Source organism: Oncorhynchus gorbuscha, linkage group LG12 (genome assembly GCF_021184085.1).
Source record: "Oncorhynchus gorbuscha isolate QuinsamMale2020 ecotype Even-year linkage group LG12, OgorEven_v1.0, whole genome shotgun sequence".
Classification (NCBI taxonomy): Eukaryota; Metazoa; Chordata; class Actinopteri; order Salmoniformes; family Salmonidae; genus Oncorhynchus; species Oncorhynchus gorbuscha.
This window is the reverse complement of record NC_060184.1, coordinates 31,008,303-31,032,644: the sequence shown is the minus strand read 5'-3', so window position 1 is coordinate 31,032,644 and position 24,342 is coordinate 31,008,303. Positions and strand designations below refer to the sequence as shown.

The 24,342-nt window shown below is 42.4% G+C and overlaps 1 protein-coding gene across 7 annotated transcripts in view; it reads left to right on the top strand.

Moving 5' to 3' along the window:
• The window catches only part of ppp4r4 (protein phosphatase 4, regulatory subunit 4), a 129,065-nt gene that overhangs the window by 40,976 nt on the left and 63,747 nt on the right, over window positions 1-24,342 (top strand). For 4 of the 7 annotated variants that reach the window (XM_046291811.1, XM_046291813.1, XM_046291816.1 and 1 more), the window contains exons 3-4: window positions 18,016-18,118; window positions 20,077-20,224. In XM_046291811.1, the coding sequence (XP_046147767.1) occupies window positions 18,016-18,118; window positions 20,077-20,224 (251 nt within the window). Of the gene's footprint in view, window positions 1-4,770; window positions 5,155-10,845; window positions 10,938-14,956; window positions 14,981-18,015; window positions 18,119-20,076; window positions 20,225-24,342 lie in introns of those variants that run through there. The other 3 variants (XM_046291815.1, XM_046291817.1, XM_046291818.1) reach the window with 3 other exon arrangements.

The window sequence follows — 24,342 nt, the reverse complement described above, 5'->3', positions numbered from 1 at the left end:
AAGTTCAGTGAGGATCTCCGAATGATCCAATGTTGACCTAAATGACTAATGATGATGAATACAATCCACCTGTGTGTAATCAAGTCTCCGTATAAATGCACCTGCACTGTGATAGTCTCAGAGGTCCGTTAAAAGCGCAGAGAGCATCATGAAGAACAAGGAACACACCAGGCAGGTCCGAGATACTGTTGTGAAGAAGTTTAAAGCCGGATTTGGATACAAAAAGATTTCCCAAGCTTTAAACATCCCAAGGAGCACTGTGCAAGCGATAATATTGAAATGGAAGGAGTATCAGACCACTGCAAATCTACCAAGACCTGGCCGTCCCTCTAAACTTTCAGCTCATACAAGGAGAAGACTGATCAGAGATGCAGCCAAGAGGCCCATGATCACTCTGGATGAACTGCAGAGATCTACAGCTGAGGTGGGACACTCTGTCCATAGGACAACAATCATTCGTATATTGCACAAATCGGGCCTTTATGGAAGAGTGGCAAGAAGAAAGCCATTTCTTAAAGATATCCATAAAAAGTGGCGTTTAAAGTTTGCCACAAGCCACATGGGATACACACCAAACATGTGTAAGAAGGTGCTCTGGTCAGATGAAACCAAAATTGAACTTTTTGGCAACAATGCAAAACGTTATGTTTGGCGTAAAAGCAACACAGCTCATCACCTTGAACACACCATCCCCACTGTCAAACATGGTGGTGGCAGCATCATGGTTTGGGCCTGCTTTTCTTCAGCAGGGACAGGGAAGATGGTTAAAATTGATGGGAAGATGGATGGAGCCAAATACAGGACCATTCTGGAAGAAAACCTGATGGAGTCTGCAAAAGACCTGAGACTGGGACGGAGATTTGTCTTCCAACAAGACAGTGATCCAAAACATAAAGCAAAATCTACAATGGAATGGTTCAAAAATGAACATATCCAGGTGTTAGAATGGCCAAGTCAAAGTCCAGACCTGAATCCAATCGAGAATCTGTGGAAAGAACTGAAAACTGCTGTTCACATGCTCTCCATCCAACCTCACTGAGCTCGAGCTGTTTTGCAAGGAGGAATGGGAAAATATTTCAGTCTCTCGATGTGCAAAACTGATAGAGACATACCCCAAGCGACTTACAGCTGTAATCGCAGCAAAAGGTGGCGCTACAAAGTATTAACTTAAGGGGGCTGAATAATTTTGCACGCCCAATTTTTCAGTTTTTGATTTTCTAAAAAAGTTTGAAATATCCAATAAATGTCGTTCCACTTCATGATTGTGTCCCAGTTGTTGTTGATTCTTCACAAAAAAAATACAGTTTTATATCTATGTTTGAAGCCTGAAATGTGGCAAAAGGTCGCAAAGTTCAAGGGGGCTGAATACTTTCGCAAGGCACTGTATATTCAGAGCCATATCCCTGTAATGCTTAGAGAAGGTCTTATGTCAAGTGTTATTGAAGTGTTGTGGTTGCAGGTTCACTTGACACATCTAAAGCCTTTTCTTTTGGGGTGTTGCTATAGACCACCAAGTGCTAACAGTCAGTATCTAAATAATATGTGTGAAATGCTTGATAGTGTATGTGATGTAAACAGAGGTCTACTTTCTTGGGGACCTGAATATTGACTCTTTTTCATCAAGCTGTCCACTCAGAGGAAACTTCTCACTGTAACCAGTGCCTGTAATCTGGTTCAGGTTATTAATCAAACACTACAGGAACAAGATCATCCACATGTATCAATCACATTTTTACTAATACTGTATCCGTACTCATTGGATGCAGTGATCAAAATATAGTGTCTATATCCAGGAACGCCTAAGTTCCAAATGTTGGGCCTAAAATAGTGTATGAGATCATACAAAATATTTTGCTGTGTCTCTTATGTGGAGGATGTAAAAAATGTGTTGGTCAGCTATTGTTAATAAGGAGCATCCAGACGCTGCCCTTGATGAATTTATGAAATTGCTTCTTCCAATTATTGATAAACATGCACCTGTTAAGAAACTGACTGTTAGAACTGTTAAGGCTCCATGGATTGATGAGGAATTGAAAAACTGTTTGGTTGAAAGAGATGGGGCAAAAGGAGTGGCTAATAAGTGTTGGCTACACATCTGACTGGCTGACCTGCTGCAAATTTGAGAAATGATGTGACTAAACTCAACAGAAAAAAATAAACTACATTATGAACCCAAGATCAATGATATAAAGAATTGATGAACAAAAACACTTGAGTACTTTAAATTATGGGAAGAAAGACACATTAAAATCTCTTTCATTGAATCAGATGGCTTATTCATCACAAAACTATTTGATGTTGCCAATTACTTGAATGATTGCTTCATTGACATAGTTGGCAAACTTATCCAGGAAATGCCAACAATGAACAGTGAGCCATCGTATTCATGCAGAACAAAAAATAATGAAAGAAAAGCATTGCAAGTTAGAATTGTGTAAAGTCAGTGTGGGAGAGGTGGAAAAATTATTGTTTAATAATGACGAACCTCCTGGCATTGACAACTTGGATGGAAAGCTACTGAGGGTGTTAGCTGACTCTATAGCCACTCCTATCTGTCATATATTTAATCTGAGCCTAGAGGAAAGTCTTTGTCCTGAAGTCTGGAGGGAAGCCAAAATAATTCCGCTACCCAAGAGTGTTAAAGCAGCCTTTACTGGATCTAACAGCAGATCTATCAGCTTGCTGCCAGCTCTTAGCAAACAGCATTAAACTGGCAGCAGAGTTGCCAGCCAATTACTGTATTTGTGTAATTTCTTATTGTAAAGCAACATTACAGTATTTACCTGGCAACTCTGCTGGCAGTATAATGCTGTACATTTACAGGGAAAAGTTTTATAGTGTTAATAAACCAATTGCACATACTCCTATTGTAAAACCGCCTCTCAAGTGCTCAATATTGGGAGTTGAGAAATAAGTCTGTCAAAATGACATGAACAATTTTGAATGTCAATGTAAAAACATATTCTTAGAGTAGCCTAATTGGCAAATAACTCCCATGCTGTCAACGGATCTTCCCTGAAACCTGCATATTTTAGCCTTACAAGTTTATAATGAGGATTCATTCTTGAATGAGGAAATTATGCATTTGGTTGTAATTGTAAATTATGAAATATTTTATAAGCTTAAAAGGGTGGCCAACCATCCTCCAGGTGGGCCATAATGGAACAGTGCATCATTCTTATTCAAGTAGCTAAAAAGTTAATTTCAAGCCCTGAGTGGTATATCCTCCCTATATGCAAAAAACAACCTTAGAGTTGGTCAACCTTAGTCCCAGCTACACTAATAAACACAAAACTAGTAGATAATCTGTCTACAATAGCGTTTGTCACTTTACAATGATTTATTGCATATGGCCCTTGTACTTCTGCTTCATTGCTAATTTACCTTGGTTTGTTAACTGTTACGTACAACACTTGGACAGAACGCAATCTCCTGCTACACTCAACTCCCGTGGAGTGAAAGAGGTATGTGATTGTAGGTGCGGGTAAGGCTGACCGAGGCAGAGAATTTCACCATTAACAGGGATTTTATTTCCTTAACACAGTAAATGTGGGGAAAAGGGGCTGGACAGAACCAAAGCAAAGAAAGTAAAAGTTAAGAGTCCCCTCTCCTACCTACCCACTACTTACCTATTCTTAACGCCACCTGGCGCGCTAACCAAAATACAGGGGGTGTCCGCAAACGCATACCACAACAACTTTACCAAACCAACACAGCCGATACAACGAAGCTCTCCCTCTTTTTGACAAAGGAACACTGGCTTTTATCCAGCTGGAGAAGGAATTGGTAATTGAAAACAGCTGTTTCTCCTGACGAGAGGGAGGGTTCAGAGCTCCAACCATCGATGGGGCCGACCAATCAGCTGCTTAGAATCCAGGAAGCCATTTCCTGAAATGCACACATACATACCCAAAACATAGAAACTGGGGAATGTAACATTAACAATAGATGGAATGCAATTTACTCCACTGGGGTAATAACATTTTGACCCTCGCAACCTCTGCAGATGAGCTTTGTGCCTCTTATCTGCCTCATTCTCTCTCTCTCTCTCTCTCTCTCTCTCTCTCTCTCTCTCTCTCTCTCTCTCTCTCTCTCTCTCTCTCTCTCTCTCTCTCTCTCTCTCTCACGCGCTTTCTCCCTCTCTCTCTCACACACACACACACGCGCTTTCTCCCTCTCTCTCTCTGCGCTTTTTTCCCTGCTGGAGGATTAGGCGATGCCTAGGCATGAAAGGAATAGTCATGCTTTTTATCCCTGCCCAAGAGTTTTGAGAAGAATGGATTTGCCTGGTCACTAGAACTGCGTCAATAAACGTGTATGGTTGACATCAAGGATGGCACAGTGAGCGCATTGTTGCCTTTTAGTGCACAGCTTCCTCTTCATCACATTCAGACAGCGCTTTGAAAAGTGATAGCCCACAAGAGTTAGCGCGAGCCTGTGAGGCAGCAATAGACTGACGCAAAGAGAGTGCGCAATCTCACGCTAACCTCAGCCAGACCTGAGGTGTCAATCTCACAACACACACACACGGCATGTCATAAAAGGGCCTAGCCGTTCAACCTCCCCTCTCCGTGTCTTTCGCATTCCAATCAGCTTTTAGCACTTATGCTCAATATGCACAGCTATTGGAAAATGGCGCCGGAGGAGATGGCTGCCGTTTTATGGTCTCCTAACCAATTGTGCAATGTGTTTTTTTCGCAATATTTGTACATTATTTTGTACATAATGTTTCTGCAACCATATCTTACGGCAGAAAAGAGCTTCTAGATATCAGGACAGTGATCACTCACCTCGGATTAGACAGAGATTTTTTCAACAACAACAGCAAGCAGGACTCACACGATATTCTCCAAACACCCCACAGGGCAGACCTCCAAATTATTCGCAAAAGGAAGCGACGCAGAGGAAGAAGAGCCAGATGCCTTATCTGGACCCGCAGAAGGCAACTAGGAAAGCTGCCGTTACCGTAAATATTACTCGCCAACGTGCAATCATTGGACAATAAACTAGACGAGGTACGATCACAAATATCCTACCAACGGGACATCAAAAACTGTAATATCCTATGCTTCACCGAATCGTGGCTGAAGGATGACATGGATATTCAGCTAGCGGGATACACGCTGCACCGGCAGGATAGAACAGCACACTCCGGTAAGACGGGGGGGGTGGTCGATCTGTGCATATTTGTAAACAACAGCTGGTGCACGAAATCTAAGGAAGTCTCTAGATTTTGCTCGCCTGAAGTCGAGTATATTATGATAAATTGCAGGCCACACTACTTGCCTAGAGAGTTTTCAGCTATACTCTTCGTGGCTGTTTATTTACCACCAAAAACAGATACGGGCACTAAGACCGCACTCAGCCAGCTGCATAAGGAAATAAGCAAACAGGAAACTACTCACCCAGAGGCGGCGCTCCTAGTGGCCAGAGACTTTAATCCAGGGAAACTTAAATCAGTTCTACCAAATCTCTATCAACATGTTAAATGTGCAACCAGAGCGGAATAAATTCTAGATCACCTGTACTCCACACACAGACGCGTACAAAGCTCTCCCTCGCCCTCAATTTGGTAAATCCGACCACAACTCTATCCTCCTGATTCCGGCTTACAAGCAAAAATTAAAGCAGGGAGCACCAGTGTCTCAGTCTATAAAAAAAATGGTCAGATGAAGCAGATGCTAAACTACAGGTTTGCTTTGCTATCACAGACTGGAAACATGTTCCGTGATTCTTCCGATGACATTGAGGAATACACCACATCAGTCACTGGCTTTTCACTCAAGTGCATTGAGGACATCTTCCCCACAGTGACTGTACGTACATACCCCAACCAGAAGCCATGGATTACAGGCAACATTCGCACTGAGCTAAAGGGTAGAGCTGCCGCTTTCAAGGTGCGGGACTCTAACCCAGAAGCTTACAAGAAATCCGGCTATGCCCTGCGACGAACCATCAAACAGTCATAGCCTCAATACAGGGCTAAGATTGAATCATACTACACCGGCTCCGACGCTCGTCGGATGTGGCAGGGCTTGCAAACTATTACAGACTACAAAGGGAAGCACAGCCACGAGCTACCCAGTGACACGAGCCTACCAGATGAGCTAAATCAATTCTATGCTCGCTTCGAGGCAAGCAACGTTGAGGCATGCATAAGAGCATCAGCTGTTCCGGACGACTGTGATCACACTCTCCGTAGCCAACGTGAGTAAGACCTTTAAACAGGTCAGCATTCACAAGGCTGCGGGGCCAGACGGATTACCAGGATGTGTGCTCCGGGCATGTGCTGGCCATCTGGCAGGTGTCTTCACTGACATTTTCAACATGTCCCTGATTGAGTCTGTAATACCAACATGCTTCAAGCAGACCACCATAGTCTCTGTGCCCAAGAACACAAATGCAACCTGCCTAAATGACTACAGACCCGTAGCACTCACGTCCATAGCCATGAAGTGCTTTGAAAGGCTGGTCGTGGCTCACATCAACACCATTATCCCAGAAACCCTAGACCCACTCCAATTTGCATACCGCCCAAACAGATCCACAGATGATGCAATCTCTATTGCACTCCATACTGCCCTTTCCCACCTCGACAAAAGGAACACCTACGTGAGAATGCTATTCATTGACGACAGCTCAGCGTTCAACACCATTGTACCCTCAAAGCTCATCACTAAGCTAAGGAACCTGGGACTAAACACCTCCCTCTACAACTGGATCCTGGACTTCCTGACGGGCCACCCCCAGGTGGTGAGGGAAGGTAGCAGCAACACATCTGCCACGCTGATCCTCGACACTGGAGCTCCCCAGGGGTGCATGCTCAGTGTACTCCCTCCTGTACTCCCTGTTCACCCACGATTGCATGGACAGGCACAACCCCCAACACCATCATTACGTTTGCTGACGACACAACAGTGGTAGGCCTGATCACCGACAATGACGAGACAGCTTATAAGGAGGAGGTCAGAGACCTGGCCGGGTGGTGCCAGAATAACAACCTATCCCTCAACGTAACCAAGACTAAGGAGATGGTTGTGGACTACAGGAAATGGAGCACCGAGCACGTTCCCATTCTCATCGACGGGGCTATCGTGGAGCAGGTTGAGAGCTTCAAGTTCCTTGGTGTCCACATCACCAACAAACTAGAATGGTCCAAACACACTAAGACAGTCGTGAAGAGGGCACGCCTATTCCCCCTCAGAAAACTAAAAAGATTTGGCAGGGGTCCTGAGATCCTCAAAAGGTTCTACAGCTGCACCATCGAGAGCATCCTGACCTGTTTCATCACTGCCTGGTACGGAAATTGCTCAGCCTCCGACCGCAAGGCACTTCAGAGGGTAGTGCGTACGGCCCAGTACATCACTGGGGCAAAGCTGCCTGCCATCCAGGACCCCTACACCAGGAGGTGTCAGAGGAAGGCCCTGGAAATCGTCAAAGACCCCAGCCACCCCAGTCATAGACTGTTCTCTCTACTACTGCATAGCAAGCAGTACCGGAGTGCCAAGTCTAGGACAAAAAGGCTTCTCAACAGTGTTTACCCCCAAGCCATAAGACTCCTGAACAGGTAACCAAATGGTTACCCGGACTATTTGCATTGGGTTCCCCCTTCCCAACCCCTCTTTTACGCTGCTGCTACTCTCCGTTTATCATATATGCATAATCACTTTAACTATACATTCATGTACATACTACCTCAATTGGCCCGACCATCCAGTGCTCCCGCACATTGGCTAACCGGGCTACCTGCATCGTGTCCCACCACCCACCACCCTCCACCTGCAAACCCCTCTTTTACGCTACTGCTACTCTCTGTTCATCATATATGCATAGTCACTTTAACCATACCCACATGTACAGACTACCTCAATAAGCCTGACTAACCGGTGTCTGTATATAGCCTTGCTACTGTTATTTTCAAATGTCTTTTTGCTGTTGTTTTATTTCTTTACTTACACACACACACACACACACACACACACACACACACACACACACACACACACACACACACACACACACACACACACACACACACACACACACACACACACACACACACACACACACACACACACACACACACACACACACACACACACACACACACACACACACACACACACACACACCTTTTTCTTTCGCACTATTGGTTAGAGCCTGTAAGTAAGCATTTCACTATAAGGTCTACACCTGTTGTATTCAGCACACGTGACAAAATAAACCTTGATTTTATTTGAACTAATGGCCAGGAGTTGTTTCCAACTGTTTAACTCCAACTATCAGTCACAGTTCCTTAATATGAAGCCTTGGGAAGTGGGGGTTAACGATAGGTCAGTAAAGTACATCAAAGTGCCATAGTTCTAACAGATCCTGCGAGAAAGCAACTGTTTATCGATTCCCAAAAAGTGAACTTTGGTGTGTTGACTGTAACAGGACTGCTACACTGCAAGTGTAACTTGTACAGAGTGTGAGACGATCCCATTCATTTCTATTAAGCTTGGGCGTAAGCAGCATGGCTCTGTGAGAGGCTCGCGCTGCTCAGTGTAACATTTTGCTCAGGTTTAATTTTCAAGAATTCAATGCACGCGGCTCACGCCGAGTACACTTGATCAAGTGGCGCTTAAGCACTGCTCACTCCGGAGAAAGTGACAAGTCCGCTGGAAGTCAGTTGTCAGTTTGATTACATGGTTTTGTCATATGGAGACATGTCAGTATTGTTGATGATTTTAAGAATTAGGTGTGTATGATAATGTCATATGGGTGCCTATGCTGTTGCTAATAGGCTACGTGCCTTTTAACCATAGGCTCGATGCTGTAGCCAAATGACTTGAGACACTAGCCTATTTAGGCAGTCTTTTTGTTTTGTTGTGCATGTCTGTGTTTGCGTATATTCCTCTATGTTTGTATGGGTCCATCATGTCAGTAAATGACTGGTTTGTGCAATACTTTATGTCGGGTAGATTGTTCCCTTCAAAGCTATCAAACTACTAATTTACCAAGGGTCATGCATTGATTTGTCTCTATTAAAATACTACAAAAACTAGGCGCAAGTTGACACCCTGGTTCGATTCCAGACTGTATCACAACCGGCTGTGATTGGGAGTACCATAGGGCGGCGCACAATTGGCCTAGCGTCGTCCGGGTTTGGCCGGTGTAGGCTGTCATTGTAAATGAGAATCTGTTCTTAACTGACTTGCCTAGTTAAATAAAAATACATGAATAAGTTTACCTACTAACCCCTCGTTGACATTAGACTACATTTGAATTTACATGCATTAATCACATTGACTGTATCTGTGGATCATTAGTTGATTTAGTAGATCAAGTTATTCAAACAAAGTGTTTGGCTTGTTAGCATGTTTATTGCAGTGCTTATGTTGACTCTTCATGTAGATGGATGTTGGGTGTTGGCAAAGCTTTCCCTTTGTTTTTCCAATTTTATGTTTTCATGGCCTGTGGACTGTGTCATAGTAACCTGTGGGGAGACAATGACTAAGAAGCTCCGTGAATTCTCTCTCATGCTCTCTCTCGCTTTCAATTCAATTCAATTCAAGGGATTTATTGGCATGGGAAACATGTTTATATTGCCAATGCAAGTGGAAATGATACTAAACAAAAGTGAAATAAACTAACAGTAAACATTACACTCACAAATGTAAAAAAAAAAAATTTTTCAAATGTATTATGTATAGTTTTGTAACAATATGCAAATAGTTTAAGTACGAAAGGGAAAATAAATCTCTCTCTCTTCCTCCCCCATTTGTTTTCTACATGCAGGGCCAGTATTAGTATTGTATTATAAGTATTGTAGGATCTCAAGGCGGACACTCTAATTTACAAGCCACTAGAAAAACCAAGCCACACTCTATTGATCCCTATAGCTGGACTGAGGAATTTCATGGGGGGCTGGCAAAAAAGGTGTGACCGATATTAGCGACACACAATATATCAGCCTTCATATTGCTATATTTCTATGCTGATATTGTGGGACAATAATTTTTAGGCCTATATTGTTGCCTAAACCAAATGTGATGTCCACTCATGTCCCAAAATAAAAACATCCCACAAATGTTCTGCCCCCATTGTGTAACTTTTACAAAGTGTCAAAATATTACAGTAAAAATTGTAGCTGCGATCATGATCATCATGGCCCAAAAAAAATTGACCAGAATTTTTGTGTTGGTGCATCCTTATGCCTACTAGTCCGAAAAGAGGTGTCTTTGTTTTAGCGGTGATATGCCACTTACTGTAGGCTCATATGGTTAACACAACTCAAAATGGGTCTTCCATTTTACAGTCTTTCCCCCTTCTGTTAAAATAGCTGCAATAATATTCACCCGGGGCAGGGCCCGAAGCCTACCTCCATTTGTCAAATGACCCAAGTCCGCCTTGCATTGCTCATTCAGCAGTCAAGCCTAATTACAAATGTGCGTGTGTCTTTTTACTTTCTGAAGGGCTTCCAGGTGTATCGTTATAGGGCCCCAGAGCACACCGAAGAGATCAAAGCGCTGCCCTACGGGCGTCAGCTCCTGTTACCCCATGCGCTCAGCTCCTGCCCTTTAATTGATTAAGTCATTCTCATGCCGACACCCCACCGCAGATCGCGTATGGTACCGCAAAGTGCTATCCTGCCTCCACCTTTTGAAACACTACATAAACAGCACTAGACAATACTGGACAATACAGTCCCCACAATCAACAACCTCAACAGCCTCTACCACATTTCTCTCTGTCCCAAATGTCACCCTATTCCCTATATAGTGCACTACTTTTTACCAGTGCGCATAAGCGTGCCAATCCAGGACGCATCCACTATTTCATATTGCTAGTGTAGCTCGGAGCCGGGACAGCCGGCAAGGCTGTTCCCTGTTCCCGCCTCGTTATTAACTACCCCTCTGCCAACAAGGCCACTCGACGAAAGTCTATTCTTGAAGGTAATGAATACTTGTCTAGAGTATATTATTTAGAGCGACACAGCAAAGGAGAGAGGCTGACGCACAGAGAGAGGAAATCTCCTGGGGTTAGCTGGTGAAAAGATATTTCGGCTCCCCAGGGGGGAAACAGACAGATGGGGTTTGGGCAAAAGTAGTGTTGGGGAAAGTAACCAATATCCCCTGTAAGGCTTCAATGACTTACAAGTTGCATTCTTTGCAAGGTATAGAGACGGTTAGGGCCATGGTCAACTAACCACGTAGCTTTGCAGACTTATTGGCTCAGTCGTCTCTTTAGGAACCTGCTGGCATAAACAAACATGAATTGGGGTGTGTGTGTGTGTGTATGCGTGTATATGTGCATGCAGTGTTTTCCCTAAGCGTCGGTCAAATTGCCACATACAGACTAATTCTCTCCAAGAGTTTTTCAAAATTCACTCTTTTTAAATATTGGTGCAGCCTGAGTGTCATAGATTATTAACCGAGCACAAAAATGCTAACCTCTGTTATTGTAATGGTGAGAGGTTAGCATGTTTTGGGGGTATGATATTTTTGCATCTGTAATTTTCTCACTCATCATTATTCATGATTAATTCAGGACTATCTGTAATCATGGTAGCATCCACATTAATGTAGATGTGTTTAGAAACATATTATATTCTTATTTACAATAAAGGTGACTCCAAAATGACATAATACATTATTTACCGTTAATTTCTATTGGGTACAAAATCATCTGAAATACAACCAAAACAAACAGCAAATGCATCCAACAAGTTTGTAGAGTCACAAGCTTGATGTAATGATTGCATGCTCGGAATATGGGACAAAATACTAAACCTTTTGATTACTTTAATACAAATATAAGTGAATTTATTCCAATACTTTTGGTCACCTAAAATGGGGGGGCCTATGTACAGAAAGTGCTGTAATTTCTAAACGGTTCACCCGATATGAATGGTAATAACTTCAAATTAAAGGTGACAGTCTGCACGTTAACACCATAGTCATTGTATAATTTCAAATCCAAAGTGCTAGAGTACAGAGACAAAAAAAATAATAGAAAATGGTCACAATCCCAATACTTTTGGAGTTCATCCTAGACTAGAGGAAAACCTGCTTCAGTCTGCTTTACACATAACACTGGGAGAGGAATTTACCTTTCAGCATAACCTGTAACACAAGGCCAAATCTACACTAGTTGGTTATAAAAAAGACAGTTAATGAGTGGCCAAGTTACAGTTTTAATGAGTGGCCAAGTTACAGTTTTGATACAAATCTTCTTGAAAATCTATGGCAAGACTGTCTAGACATGATCCCCAACACCTTGACAGAGCTTGAATAATTTTGAAAAGAATAATTGGCAAATATTGCACAATTCAGGTGTGCAGAGACTTGCCTAATAAAATTTTAAGCTGCAATCGTTGCCAGAGGTGTTTCTAACATATATTGACTCGGGGGAGAATACTAATCTAATCGAGGTATATTTGTGTTTTATTTTTAATATATTTAAAAAATATATCATTTTTCTTCCACTTTGTCATTACAGAGTAATTTGTGTAGATCAATGACAAAAATATATGTTAAATTCATTCAATACCACTTTGTAAAATGTGAAATCCAAGGTGGGTAAATACTTATGGTACCCATTGTTGGTTATTTAGTTTGCTTGTCAGCAAGAACAGTAGTTTTTTTTCAGTTCGTCGTTTAGGACATCTACTTTGTGCGTGACACAAGTGATTTTTCCAACAATTGTTTACAGACAGATTATTTCACTTATAATTCACTGTATCACAAATCCAGTGGGTCAGAAGTTTACATACACGAAGTTGACTGTGCCAGAAAATGATGGCATGGCTTTAGAAGCTTCTGATAGGCTAATTGACATAATTTGAGTCAATTGGAGGTGTACCTGTGGATGTATTTCAAGGCCTAACTACAAACTCAGTGCCTCTTTGCTTCTAAGTGCAATGCATTTCGCCAGAATTTTCACGTCGCAACATTGAAGTGTTAGAGGCCTCCAGTTGTTTTTTTAAATGGACTGGATCTTTATTCTTACCACCTGTGTCCTGTTTTAGTAGTAATGAAATCAGACCTTGTTGAGTACTTGAAAGTCTACCATTTGTATAAGAGTAATTAAAACATGCTAATAATGAATCTTTGAGTACATCAAAAAAGGTCTGATATACTTCTACTGGTATGCCATCAAGCCCTGGTGTTTTTCCAGACTGAAAATATTTTATTCCCTCAAAATTCCCTTTCCTGTAAATTGGCGTTCACACAGGTCTTTCTGTAAATTTGTTAAATTTACATTATTACATGGAAGGAAATCCTTACCGTTAACATCATTCAGTGGAAATGGAGGAGACTGGAAAGAAAACATGCTTAAAATATTTTGCTTCCTGGGTAACTCCATGTGTAATGAGTTTCTATAAATTATTTTTGGCAGAATTTCTATGTTGAAGATTCAATTTTCACAATTTTCCATCCAATTCTCTTTATTTTTGTAATACATTACACTTGATCATTTTTGAATAAGTACCTCCAATTAGTTTTTCCTCTAACCTATTTTGTGCCTCTATAGTACAGTTTCTATCACCATCTGCCTGCGCTGTAGCTTCCTCTATTTCCTTTATTATTCTAATCTCTCTTGACCTAAACTGCTTTTGTTATAATGATGAGTATTGTATTGAATGGCCTCTAAAAGTACATTTGAAAGTGTCCCATACAATAAGGGATCTGCTGTACCTATGTTGTACAAAAAAAGTAATTATGAATTTCTTTGTCTTTAGTTAAGAACAAATTGTCATCCAATAGGCTTTGATTAAATGTCCAATATCCCCGTCCACGTGGAAATTCTGTAAGAGTTATATGGAGGCCAATTAGATGGTGGTGCGATTGCATTCGATCTCCTATTAATACTTGTTTAACTTTTAACTTTTTAACTCCTCCATGTATATCTCACTAGGTCAGGGTTTTTCAACCTCCATATATCCACTAGTTTTAATGTATCCATGATCTTTGTGATCTCCTTAAGTGCTTGAGGGTGATAGTTTGTAGAGTGATTTAATTTACGGTCCATTGAGGTACTTAAAATCGTATTATAATCTCCCACCATAATAATAGATTCTTCCATTGCTTGTGAGCTCAATAGATTATTATATATAGTTTCGAACAAGTGTGGATCATCCTTATTTGGCCAATATAGATTAATTATCCAAATCTGTTTTTGGTTCAATAGCATATTTAAAATAATTCACCTTCCTTGCTGATCAGTTTGCACTATCGGATCAAATTTTGTATTAATTAGTATAATCACCCGTTTTGAGTTTCTTTGCCCATGACAAAAATATATTTTTCCCTTTGTCCTTTTTCCTCCCAACCTCATCTATATTTGTAGAATGAGTTTCCTGTAAACAATAGATATATTATTTATCTTTTAGCCATGTAAAAATGTATAGTCTTTTTTTGATCTGCAAAGCCATTACAATTATAACTTGCTTTACTAATTTTCCCACTTACCATAATGATACCCAAGTTCAATTAAACTAAAATAAGTCCAACCTTGTTTTAAGTCCACATAGTCCACGGTTCCATACGGCATGAATATTTAAAAAATAATAATAGTTGTAAATATTTTTTTTATTGTTCATGCCAAAAAAATACAAATAAAATGTTTTTGTAAAAAACAAATGAATCCATATTTGTACAGTGTAATGCGGTGCAAATATGTATCGGGGACTACTTCAACAGGAGGTAGCTATCACTCATAGCCAAGTTGTAATCTACTAGTCCTTGAACATTTGGTTGTTTACCTATAATTTATCCACCACTAGACAAACATTATTCTTCTCTGCTCAGAGCCCTTTGAAAGTGGGGTACAGGGCACGTCGTCTCTCCACTATTTCATGAGTAAATTGTTCATTAATAGAGAATGGGGTGTTCTTCAAATCCCTACCCTGTTGGAACAAGGCAATTTTCATTTTGTAGTGGGTTAGCATAGCTACGATCGGGCGGGGCCTTCCCTCTCCTCTGCCACTGAAACGGTGAGCTCTTTGAAAATCAATTGTTTCCACCTGTTCGTCCATCATCTTGAGATTACGTTTCATGAACACTGATTTTTTCCCCTCTGTTGACTGATAGTTTTCGTACTCCTTTATTCCCATTATAACAATATTATTTTTCATACTTCTGCACTTTAGATCAAGTAATTAGGATTTCATTGTTTTATTATAATACTGTAGCCTCTCTGTGGTGTCTTTAAGGGAGTTCATGGTAGTTTTCAATATCTTATTTTACGCTCGTATTTCTTCCATCATTTTATTACTGTAATAAATTCCTGTTTTTAAGGCCTCAACCTCCCCCAGTAGCCCAGGCAATATATCCTTCTTTTTTTTTAAACTGCTCGCTCATGCTTGTAAGCAATCTTCTGGAGACATAGTTGTAAAAACTTCCCCCTCCAATGTTAAATTAGGAATTTTAGATGCTGCTTTCCTCCTGTTTCGCTCACAGAACTCGGCGAAACATAGTCAGACTCTGCTGGTTTTTTTGCAGGAAGGTTGTCCTCCGCATTAGGAACGTGCTGGCTTCACTACAACATGTTAGCTTCTGTGTTATCTGAGACAATTGGCTAGTTACTTTTGCCCCGTGTTACTTTCGTCCCGGTTCTCCCCGAGCTAACAGGATCAATGAGCTTGAAATCGATCAGCTCACTGGTGGTGTGTGAGATGAATCCAATCTCTTGTAGCCTCATGGTCTCATTAGCCTGATCCAAGATCTATATTTCTAGTGGATAGACAATATGGTTAATCAGAAAATAGCCTAATTAGTGGGAAGAAAACATCTAAACAACAATGCTATCACATCAAAGCAACTCTGCAACTTCACCTATTGACTTTGAACAACATTTGAACATTTAAAGCAAATATACGGTGCCTAGTGAGTCTACACACCCCTTGCACTGTTCTTCACATTTTTGCTGCCTTAAAAGTAAATCTAAAACAAGATTAAATTAGATTTTCTTTCTGCAGATCTACACAACCAACCCCACATCCTCAATGTATCACATCTAAATGTATCACAAGTGCATCTTGTTATGGATATGTTTGTCATTGGCAAAGACTATGGAGTGTTTTAGGATAAAAAAAAATAAACTATATAGAGCTAAGCGCAGGCAAATACCAGAGGAAAACCTGGTTCAGTCGGCTTTCCAACAGACGCTGGGAGACATTCACCTTTCAGCAGGACAATAACCTAAAACAAAGGCCAAATCTACACTGGAATTGCTTACCAAGACGACATTGAATATTCCTGAGTGGCCTAGTTACAGTTTTGACTTAAATCAGCTTGCAAATTTATGGCAAGACTTGAAAATTGCTTTCTAGCAATGATCAACAACCAACTTGACAGAGCTTGAAGAATTGAAAAAAATAAATAACAATGTGCGAATATTGTACATTTCAGGTGTTCAAAGCTCTTCGAGACTTACTCAGAAAGACTCACAGCTGTAATCGCAGCCGAAGGTGATTCTATGTCATTTTCAATAAATTTGCACAAATTTCTAAAATCAAGTATTCACTATGTTATTATGAGGTATTGTGTGTAGATGGATGAGAATATATATTTTTAAACTCCATTTTGAATTCAGGCTGTAACAACACAGTGTGGAATAAATCAAGGGGTATGAATACTTACTGAAGACATTGTTTTTGTCAAAATTGCTCAAGCTCAGTAAATGCGGTTGGGAATCATTGGTGAACAACAATATTCAAAGCTTGTGTCTAATCATAAAGCACATTTAAGTCAGGACAGGGACTGGACCACACAGGAACACTAAACACCTTGGCGTGTCTTTGGCATTAGCATTTGTGTCATTGTCCCGTTGAAAAATAAAACTCTACGTATGATATAAATGGTCAGCAGCGTGTCGCTTTGGTCGTGCCATCTTCCACACCTAACAAAAGAGTCCCAAGTTTAGCTCTGATTGAGACAAATAAACAAAGCTAATAATATATAATAAAATAATACTAACATAAACTAATACCTTATCAATACAATTGTTTTCTAGGTGGACAGTATCAAAGCTAGGGTTGCAAATCCAGAAAGTTCCCAGGTTTCCCAAAAAGTGACCGGAATTTGGGGAAAGTGGATGGAATGTTGCAACCCTAATTTAAGCTTTTTTATTGATTACTATTTGAATTTCAGTTCACTTCCTGTATTGACTGGACATGAAATGAATTGACTGCCAATCAAATCAAATTGTATTCATCACGTGCCCAATACAACAGGTGTAGAGCTTACAGTGAAATGCTTACTTACAAGCTCTTTCCCAACGATGCAGCGTTAGATAAGAAAAAGAACACGAGAAATAAAACACAAGAATGAAGCTATATACAATGATTACCAATACCATATACGTAGGAATGAACTTGTTTATTTAATTCTTATTTTACCTGCTAATTTGACTGAGAACAAATTCTCATTTAAAGCAACAACCGAGGGAATAGTTACAGGGGAGATTAATGAGACAATTGGATGATTGGGTGGCCATGAGGGCCAGATCAAGAATTTAACCAGGACTGCAGGGTTAACACCCCTACTCTTAAGATTGGTACCATGGGATCTTTAGTGAGCACAGAGAGTCAGGACATCCCATCCTACTGCCCTGGGATATTTTTTTCTTTGACCAGAGGAAAGAGTGCCTCCTACTGGCTCTCCAACACCACTTCCAGCAGCATCTGGTCTCCCATCCAGGGACCAACCCTACTTAGCTTCAGAGCTACGCCAGTAGTGTGCAGCAGGGTGGTATGCTGCTAAACCAGCAGTGAGCTGCAGGGTGGTATGCTGCTAGCTGTAAAGTTGTATGCTGCTGGCATCAGGATAGATAATAATAAGAGTAAAAAGTAGCAGCATCGTATATGGTGGGTGTATGTATGTGTCAGTGTGTGTGTGTGTATGTTAGCAAAGTATTAATTGATGAACACTGTTTGTGTACTGTATGGTTGCATTCACCCCCAATTCTTACAAGAAATGTAACATGCTTGCTATAGCTGTGCTCTGTTCTTTGGTTGTCTTTCTCCAGCTCAGGTCAGGATGTCCAGAGAGCCAGTGTAATCATCAACCTGCCAAACCTGGTGCGTCAAAATCCAGCAGAGACCTTCCGACGGGTAGTGCCAAAAGTTCGGGTGGGCCAATATTCATATTAACCACTGTACTGTTGTAAAATCGACATTTTATGACTGAATAGAAACATTAAATATAGAAATAGAAACCTCCCCCCCCCTCCTCCCTCTCTGCAGATGACTTCGTCAACCATTTTGAAAAGAAGATCGACGACATCCGATCCTCGTTTGCTAAGTCAAACAACACCGCTGGTTCTGCTCACACTGCCCTACCCTGTGCTCTGACCTCTTTCTCCCTCTCTCTCCAGATGAAATCTCGCGTCTTGTGATATTTCCGGAGACCTTCTCCCTTACCTCACCTCGCTCATCAACTTATCCCTGACCGCTGGCTTCCCTTCCGTCTTCAAGAGAGCGAGAGTGAAAAAACCTACACTCGATCCCTCCGATGTCAACAACTACAGACCAGTATCTTCTTTCTTTTCTCTCCAAAACTCTTGAACGTGCCGTCCTTGGTCAGCTCTCCCGCTATCTCTCTCAGAATGACCTTCTTGATCCAAATCAGTCAGGTTTCAAGACTAGTCATTCAACTGAGACTGCTCTTCTCTGTATCACGGAGCGCTCCGCACCGCTAAAGCTAACTCTCTCTCCTCTGCTCTCATCCTTCTAGACCTATCGGCTGCCTTCGATACTGTGAACCATCAGATCCTCCTCTCCACCCTCTCCGAGTTGGGCATCTCCGGCGCGGCCCAATTGCGTCCTACCTGACAGGTCGCTCCTACCAGGTGGCGTGGCAAGAATCTGTCTCCTCACCACGCGCTCTCACCACTGGTGTCCCCCAGGGCTCTGTTCTAGGCCCTAACTATACACCAAGTCACTTGGCTCTGTCATAACCTCACATGGTCTCTCCTATCATTGCTATGCAGACGACACACAATTAATCTTCTCCTTTCCCCCTTCTGATGACCAGGTGGCGAATCGCATCTCTGCATGTCGCAGACATATCAGTGTGGATGACGGATCACCACCTCAAGCTGAACTTCGGCAAGACGGAGCTGCTCTTCCTCCCGGGGAAGGACTGCCCGTTCCATGATCTCGCCATCACGGTTGACAACTCCATTGTGTCCTCCTCCCAGAGCGCTAAGAACCTTGGCGTGATCCTGGACAACAAACTGTCGTTCTCAACTAACATCAAGGCGGTGGCCCGTTCCTGTCAATACGACCCTGCCTCACACAGGAAGCGGCGCAGGTCCTAATCCAGGCACTTGTCATCTCCCGTCTGGATTACTGCAACTTGGGCTCCCTGCCTGTGCCATTAAACCCCTACAACTCATCCAGAACGCCGCAGCCTGTCTAGTGTTCAACCTTCCCAAGTTCTCTCACGTCACCCCGCTCCTCCGCTCTCTCCACTGGCTTCCAGTTGAAGCTCGCATCCGCTACAAGACCATGGTGCTTGCCTACGGAGCTGTGAGGGGAACGGCACCTCAGTACCTCCAGGCTCTGATCAGGCCCTACACCCAAATAAGGGCACTGCGTTCATCCACCTCTGGCCTGCTCGCCTCCCTACCACTGAGGAAGTACAGTTCCTGCTCAGCTCAGTCAAAACTGTTCGCTGCTCTGGCTCCCCAATGGTGGAACAAACTCCCTCACGACGCCAGGACAGCGGAGTCACACCACCTTCCGGAGACACCTGAAACCCCACCTCTTTAAGGAATACCTAGGATAGGATAAAGTAATCCTTCTCACCCCCTCCCCCCTTAAAATATTTAGATGCACTATTGTAAAGTGGTTGTTCCACTGGATGTCATAAGGTGAATGCACCAATTTGTAAGTCGCTCTGGATAAGAGCGTCTGCTAAATGACTTAAATGTAAATGTAAATTAACTAATAACAAATGTCCATGAAATTATAATTATTCCTTTTTGGTGTGTCTTGTGACTACATGTCCATAGTAACAAATGGTCAATTAACCTCCTCACTCCTAACCCTTCCCCACTTCTAAACCCTCTCGCCCTCTGACACAGGAAGTACTGCACGTAGCCGGGGCAGACATGCAGCTAGCGGCGGCAGGCTCCTTTCTGACCTTGCTCCAGGATGACATTGTCCTCATCCAGACGCACACCCACTCCATCCTACAGATTGTTTTACTTAACCTGGACCACCGGGACACAGGTCAGCATGGTTCTTATAAGCATAACATAAGAGATGTCATAAGAAGTCGTGATGATAATAACTTATGACAGGCTACCACAACTGATTCGACAAGATCATGGCAGGAAGTTAAAGTTGTCTTCAACGTGTCATTAGCATGGCATTAGTAAGCAAATAACTTATGCCAAACCAGACTGATTTGACAAAAACCAAGGCAGTAAGGTTTGGCGATGTCAGCCTTTGTCCTATCGTGATTATGTACCCATAAAACATAAAATGGTATCGCCCCTATTGGCCACCCCCCTCCCCCCAAAAAAGACAAACCGCAACAACAACAAAAAATCCACTATGGCGAGAAGTCGAATGATACAACCAATGGTCCCTCTCCCATCTGACTGCCACACAGAGGAAATGTCAGCCCGCGCAGAGAAGCATGAGATTTACCCTCAACTTTCTAGAGTTTTCCGCTTTAGTTAACACTATCAACGTTTTGTTCTACTGTGGGAATTGTGATCTAATCAACGCAATATTAGCCACTTTCAATGTAACATTCTGAAACAGAATTAACTATGCAAAACTTGGAATGCAAAACTAACTGTGCAAGAGATTTGTAGGCAGAGGGCATTGGAGTGGGATTCTATTGCATTGACAGGCACGCTCAGACCTGACTGGTGCGCCATAACCAATCAGAGCTGCAGTAGGCCTATATGCAAATAGCCATTGCCATATATGGATCTGTGCCATTCACTTTGAACTGGACTGTGTTTATGAAAAAGTTGGTACTTTTTGGAGAAATGTCCTCTGGTCTGATGAAACAAAAATATAACTGTTTGGCCATAATGACCATCGTTATGTTTGGAGGAAAAAGGGGGGAGGCTTGCATGCCGAAGAAAACCTTCCCAACCGTGAAGCACGGGGGTGGCAGCATCATGTTGTTGGGGTGCTTTACTGCAGGAGGAACTGGTGCACTTCACAAAATAGTCGGCATCATGAGGCAGGACAATTATGTGGATATATTGAAGGAACATCAAGACATCAGTCAACAAAACTAAGGAGATGATTGTGGACTTCAGGAAACAGCAGAGGGAACACCCCCCCTATCCACATCGATGGAACAGTAGTGGAGAGGGTAGTAAGTTTTAAGTTCCTCGGCATACACATCACAGACAAACTGAATTGGTCCACTCACACAGACAGCATCATGAAGAAGGCGCAGCAGCGCCTCTTCAACCTCAGGAGGCTGAAGAAATTTGGCTTGTCACCAAAAGCACTCACAAACTTCTGCAGATGCACAATCGATAGCATCCTGGCGGGCTGTATCACCGCCTGGTACGGCAACTGCTCCGCCCACAACCGTAAGGCTCTCCAGAGGGTAGTGAGGTCTGCACAACGCATCACCGGGGGCAAACTACCTGCCCTCCAGGACACCTACACCACCCGATGTTACAGGAAGGCCATAAAGATCATCAAGGACAACAACCACCCGAGCCACTGTCTGTTCACCCCGCTATCATCCAGAAGGCGAGGTCAGTACAGGTGCATCAAACCTGGGACAGAGAGACTGAAAAACAGCTTCTATCTCAAGGCCATCAGACTGTTAAACAGCCACCACTAACATTGAGTGGCTGCTGCCAACACACTGACACTGACTCAACTCCAGCCACTTTAATAATGGGAATTGATGGGAAATGATGTAAAATATATCACTAGCCACTTTAAACAATGCTACCTAATATAATATATACGACCCTGCCTCACACAGGAAGCGGCGCAGGTCCTAATCCAGGCACTTGTTATCTCCCGTCTGGATTACTGCAACTCGCTGTTGGCTGGGCTCCCTGCCTGTGCCATTAAACCCCTTCAACTCATCCAGAACGCCGCAGCCCGTCTGGTGTTCAACCTTCCCAAGTTCTCTCACGTCACCCCGCTCCTCCGTTCTCTCCACTGGCTTCCAGTTGAAGCTCGCATCCGCTACAAGACCATGGTGCTTGCCTACGGAGCTGTGAGGGGAACGGCACCTCAGTACCTCCAGGCTCTGATCAGGCCCTACACCCAAACAAGGGCACTGCGTTCATCCACCTCTGGCCTGCTCGCCTCCCTACCACTGAGGAAGTACAGCTCCCGCTCAGCCCAGTCAAAACTGTTCGCTGCCCTGGCCCCCCAATGGTGGAACAAACTCCCTCACGACGCCAGGACAGCGGAGTCAATCACCACCTTCCGGAGACACCTGAAACCCCACCTCTTTAAGGAATACCTAGGATAGGATAAGTAATCCCTCTCACCCCCCCTAAGTTTTAGATGCACTATTGTTAAGTGACTGTCCCACTGGATGTCATAAGGTGAATGCACCAATTTGTAAGTTGCTCTGGATAAGAGTGTCTGCTAAATGACTTAAATGTAAATGTAAATGTAATAATGTTACATACCCTACATTATTCATCTCATATGCATACGTATATACTGTACTCTATATCATCTACTGCATCCTTATGTAATACATGTATCACTAGCCACTAACTATGCCACTTTGTTTACATACTCATCTCATATGTATATACTGTACTCGATACCATCTACTGTATCTTGCCTATGCTGCTCTGTACCATCACTCATTCATATATCTTTATGTACATATTCTTTATCCCCTTACACTGTGTATAAGACAGTAGTTTTGGAATTGTTAGTTAGATTACTTGTTGGTTATTACTGCATTGTCGGAACTAGAAGCACAAGCATTTCGCTACACTAGAATTAACATCTGCTAACCATGTGTATGTGACAAATAAAATTTGATTTGATTTGAGGATGATAAAAGCTTGGTCGTAAATGGGTCTTCCAAATGGACAATGACCCCAAGCATACTTTCAAAGTTGTGGCAAAATGGCTTAAGGAGAACAAAGTCAAGGTATTGGAGTGGCCATCACAAAGCCCTGACCTCAATCTTATAGACAATTTGTGGGCAGAACTGAAGAAGTGTGTGTATGAGCAAGGAGGCCTACATACCTGACTCAGTTACACCAGCTCTGTCAGGAGGAATGGGCCAAAATTTACCCAATTTATTGTGGGAAGCCTGTGGTAGGCTACCCGAAACATTTGACCCAAGTTAAACTATTTAAAGGCAATGCTACCAAATACTAATTGAGTGAAATAAATAATTGTCTCTTCTATTATTCTTACATTTCACATTCTTAAAATAAAGTGGTGGTCCTAACTGACCTAAGACAGGGAATTTTTACTGCGATTAAATGTCAGGAACTGTGAGAATCTGAGTTTAAATGTATTTGGTTAAGGTGTATGTAAACTTCCGACTTCAACTGTATGCATAATTGGTTAAAATAACACGATGTACAAGCCTCCCGAGTGGCACAGCAGTCTAAGGCACTGCATCACAGTGCTAGCTGTGTCAATACAGATCCTGGTTCAATTCCAGGCTGTGTCGCAGCCGGCCGGGACCTGCAGACCCATGAGGTGGTGCACAATTTGCCCAGCGCCGTCGGGGTTTAGGTGAGGGTTTGATTGCCCGGGATGTACTTGTCTCATCGCGCTCTAATGACTTCTGTGGCGGGCCGGGCTCATGCACGCTGACATGGTCACCAGGTGTACGGTGTTTCTTCTGACACATTGGTGCAGCTGGCTTCCGCGGGCATTGTGTCAAGAAGCAGTGCTGCTTGGTGGGGTCATGTTTCGGAGGACGCAAGGCTCTCGACCTTTGCCTCTCCCGAGTCCGTATTGGAGTTGCAGCGATGGGACAAGACTGTAACTACCAATTGGGGTACCTGGAAATTGGGGTACAAAAATAAATAATAATAATTTAAAACAGAATAAATATAACTACAAAAAATATCAGACGATGCATGGATTTCCACCTAAATAGACATACCCAAACGTAAACATTTTTCATGAGGTGGCCATAAACACTAACTGTTACATTTGCATAGTTTTTGAAAGGTCTGGAGCTCACCTTTCTGGTAAAAATATATGTATATAAATTGCTGAAGCTCAAGAACTTAATGTAGTACAAATAGTAGGAAAATATGAAGAGTCATGTATTTTTTTCCTATTCAACAAAAGTCTTGAAATTACTGAGATCCTTTCTAAATGTAGTAACAACGAAATGATAAATGACTTATACGAAATGT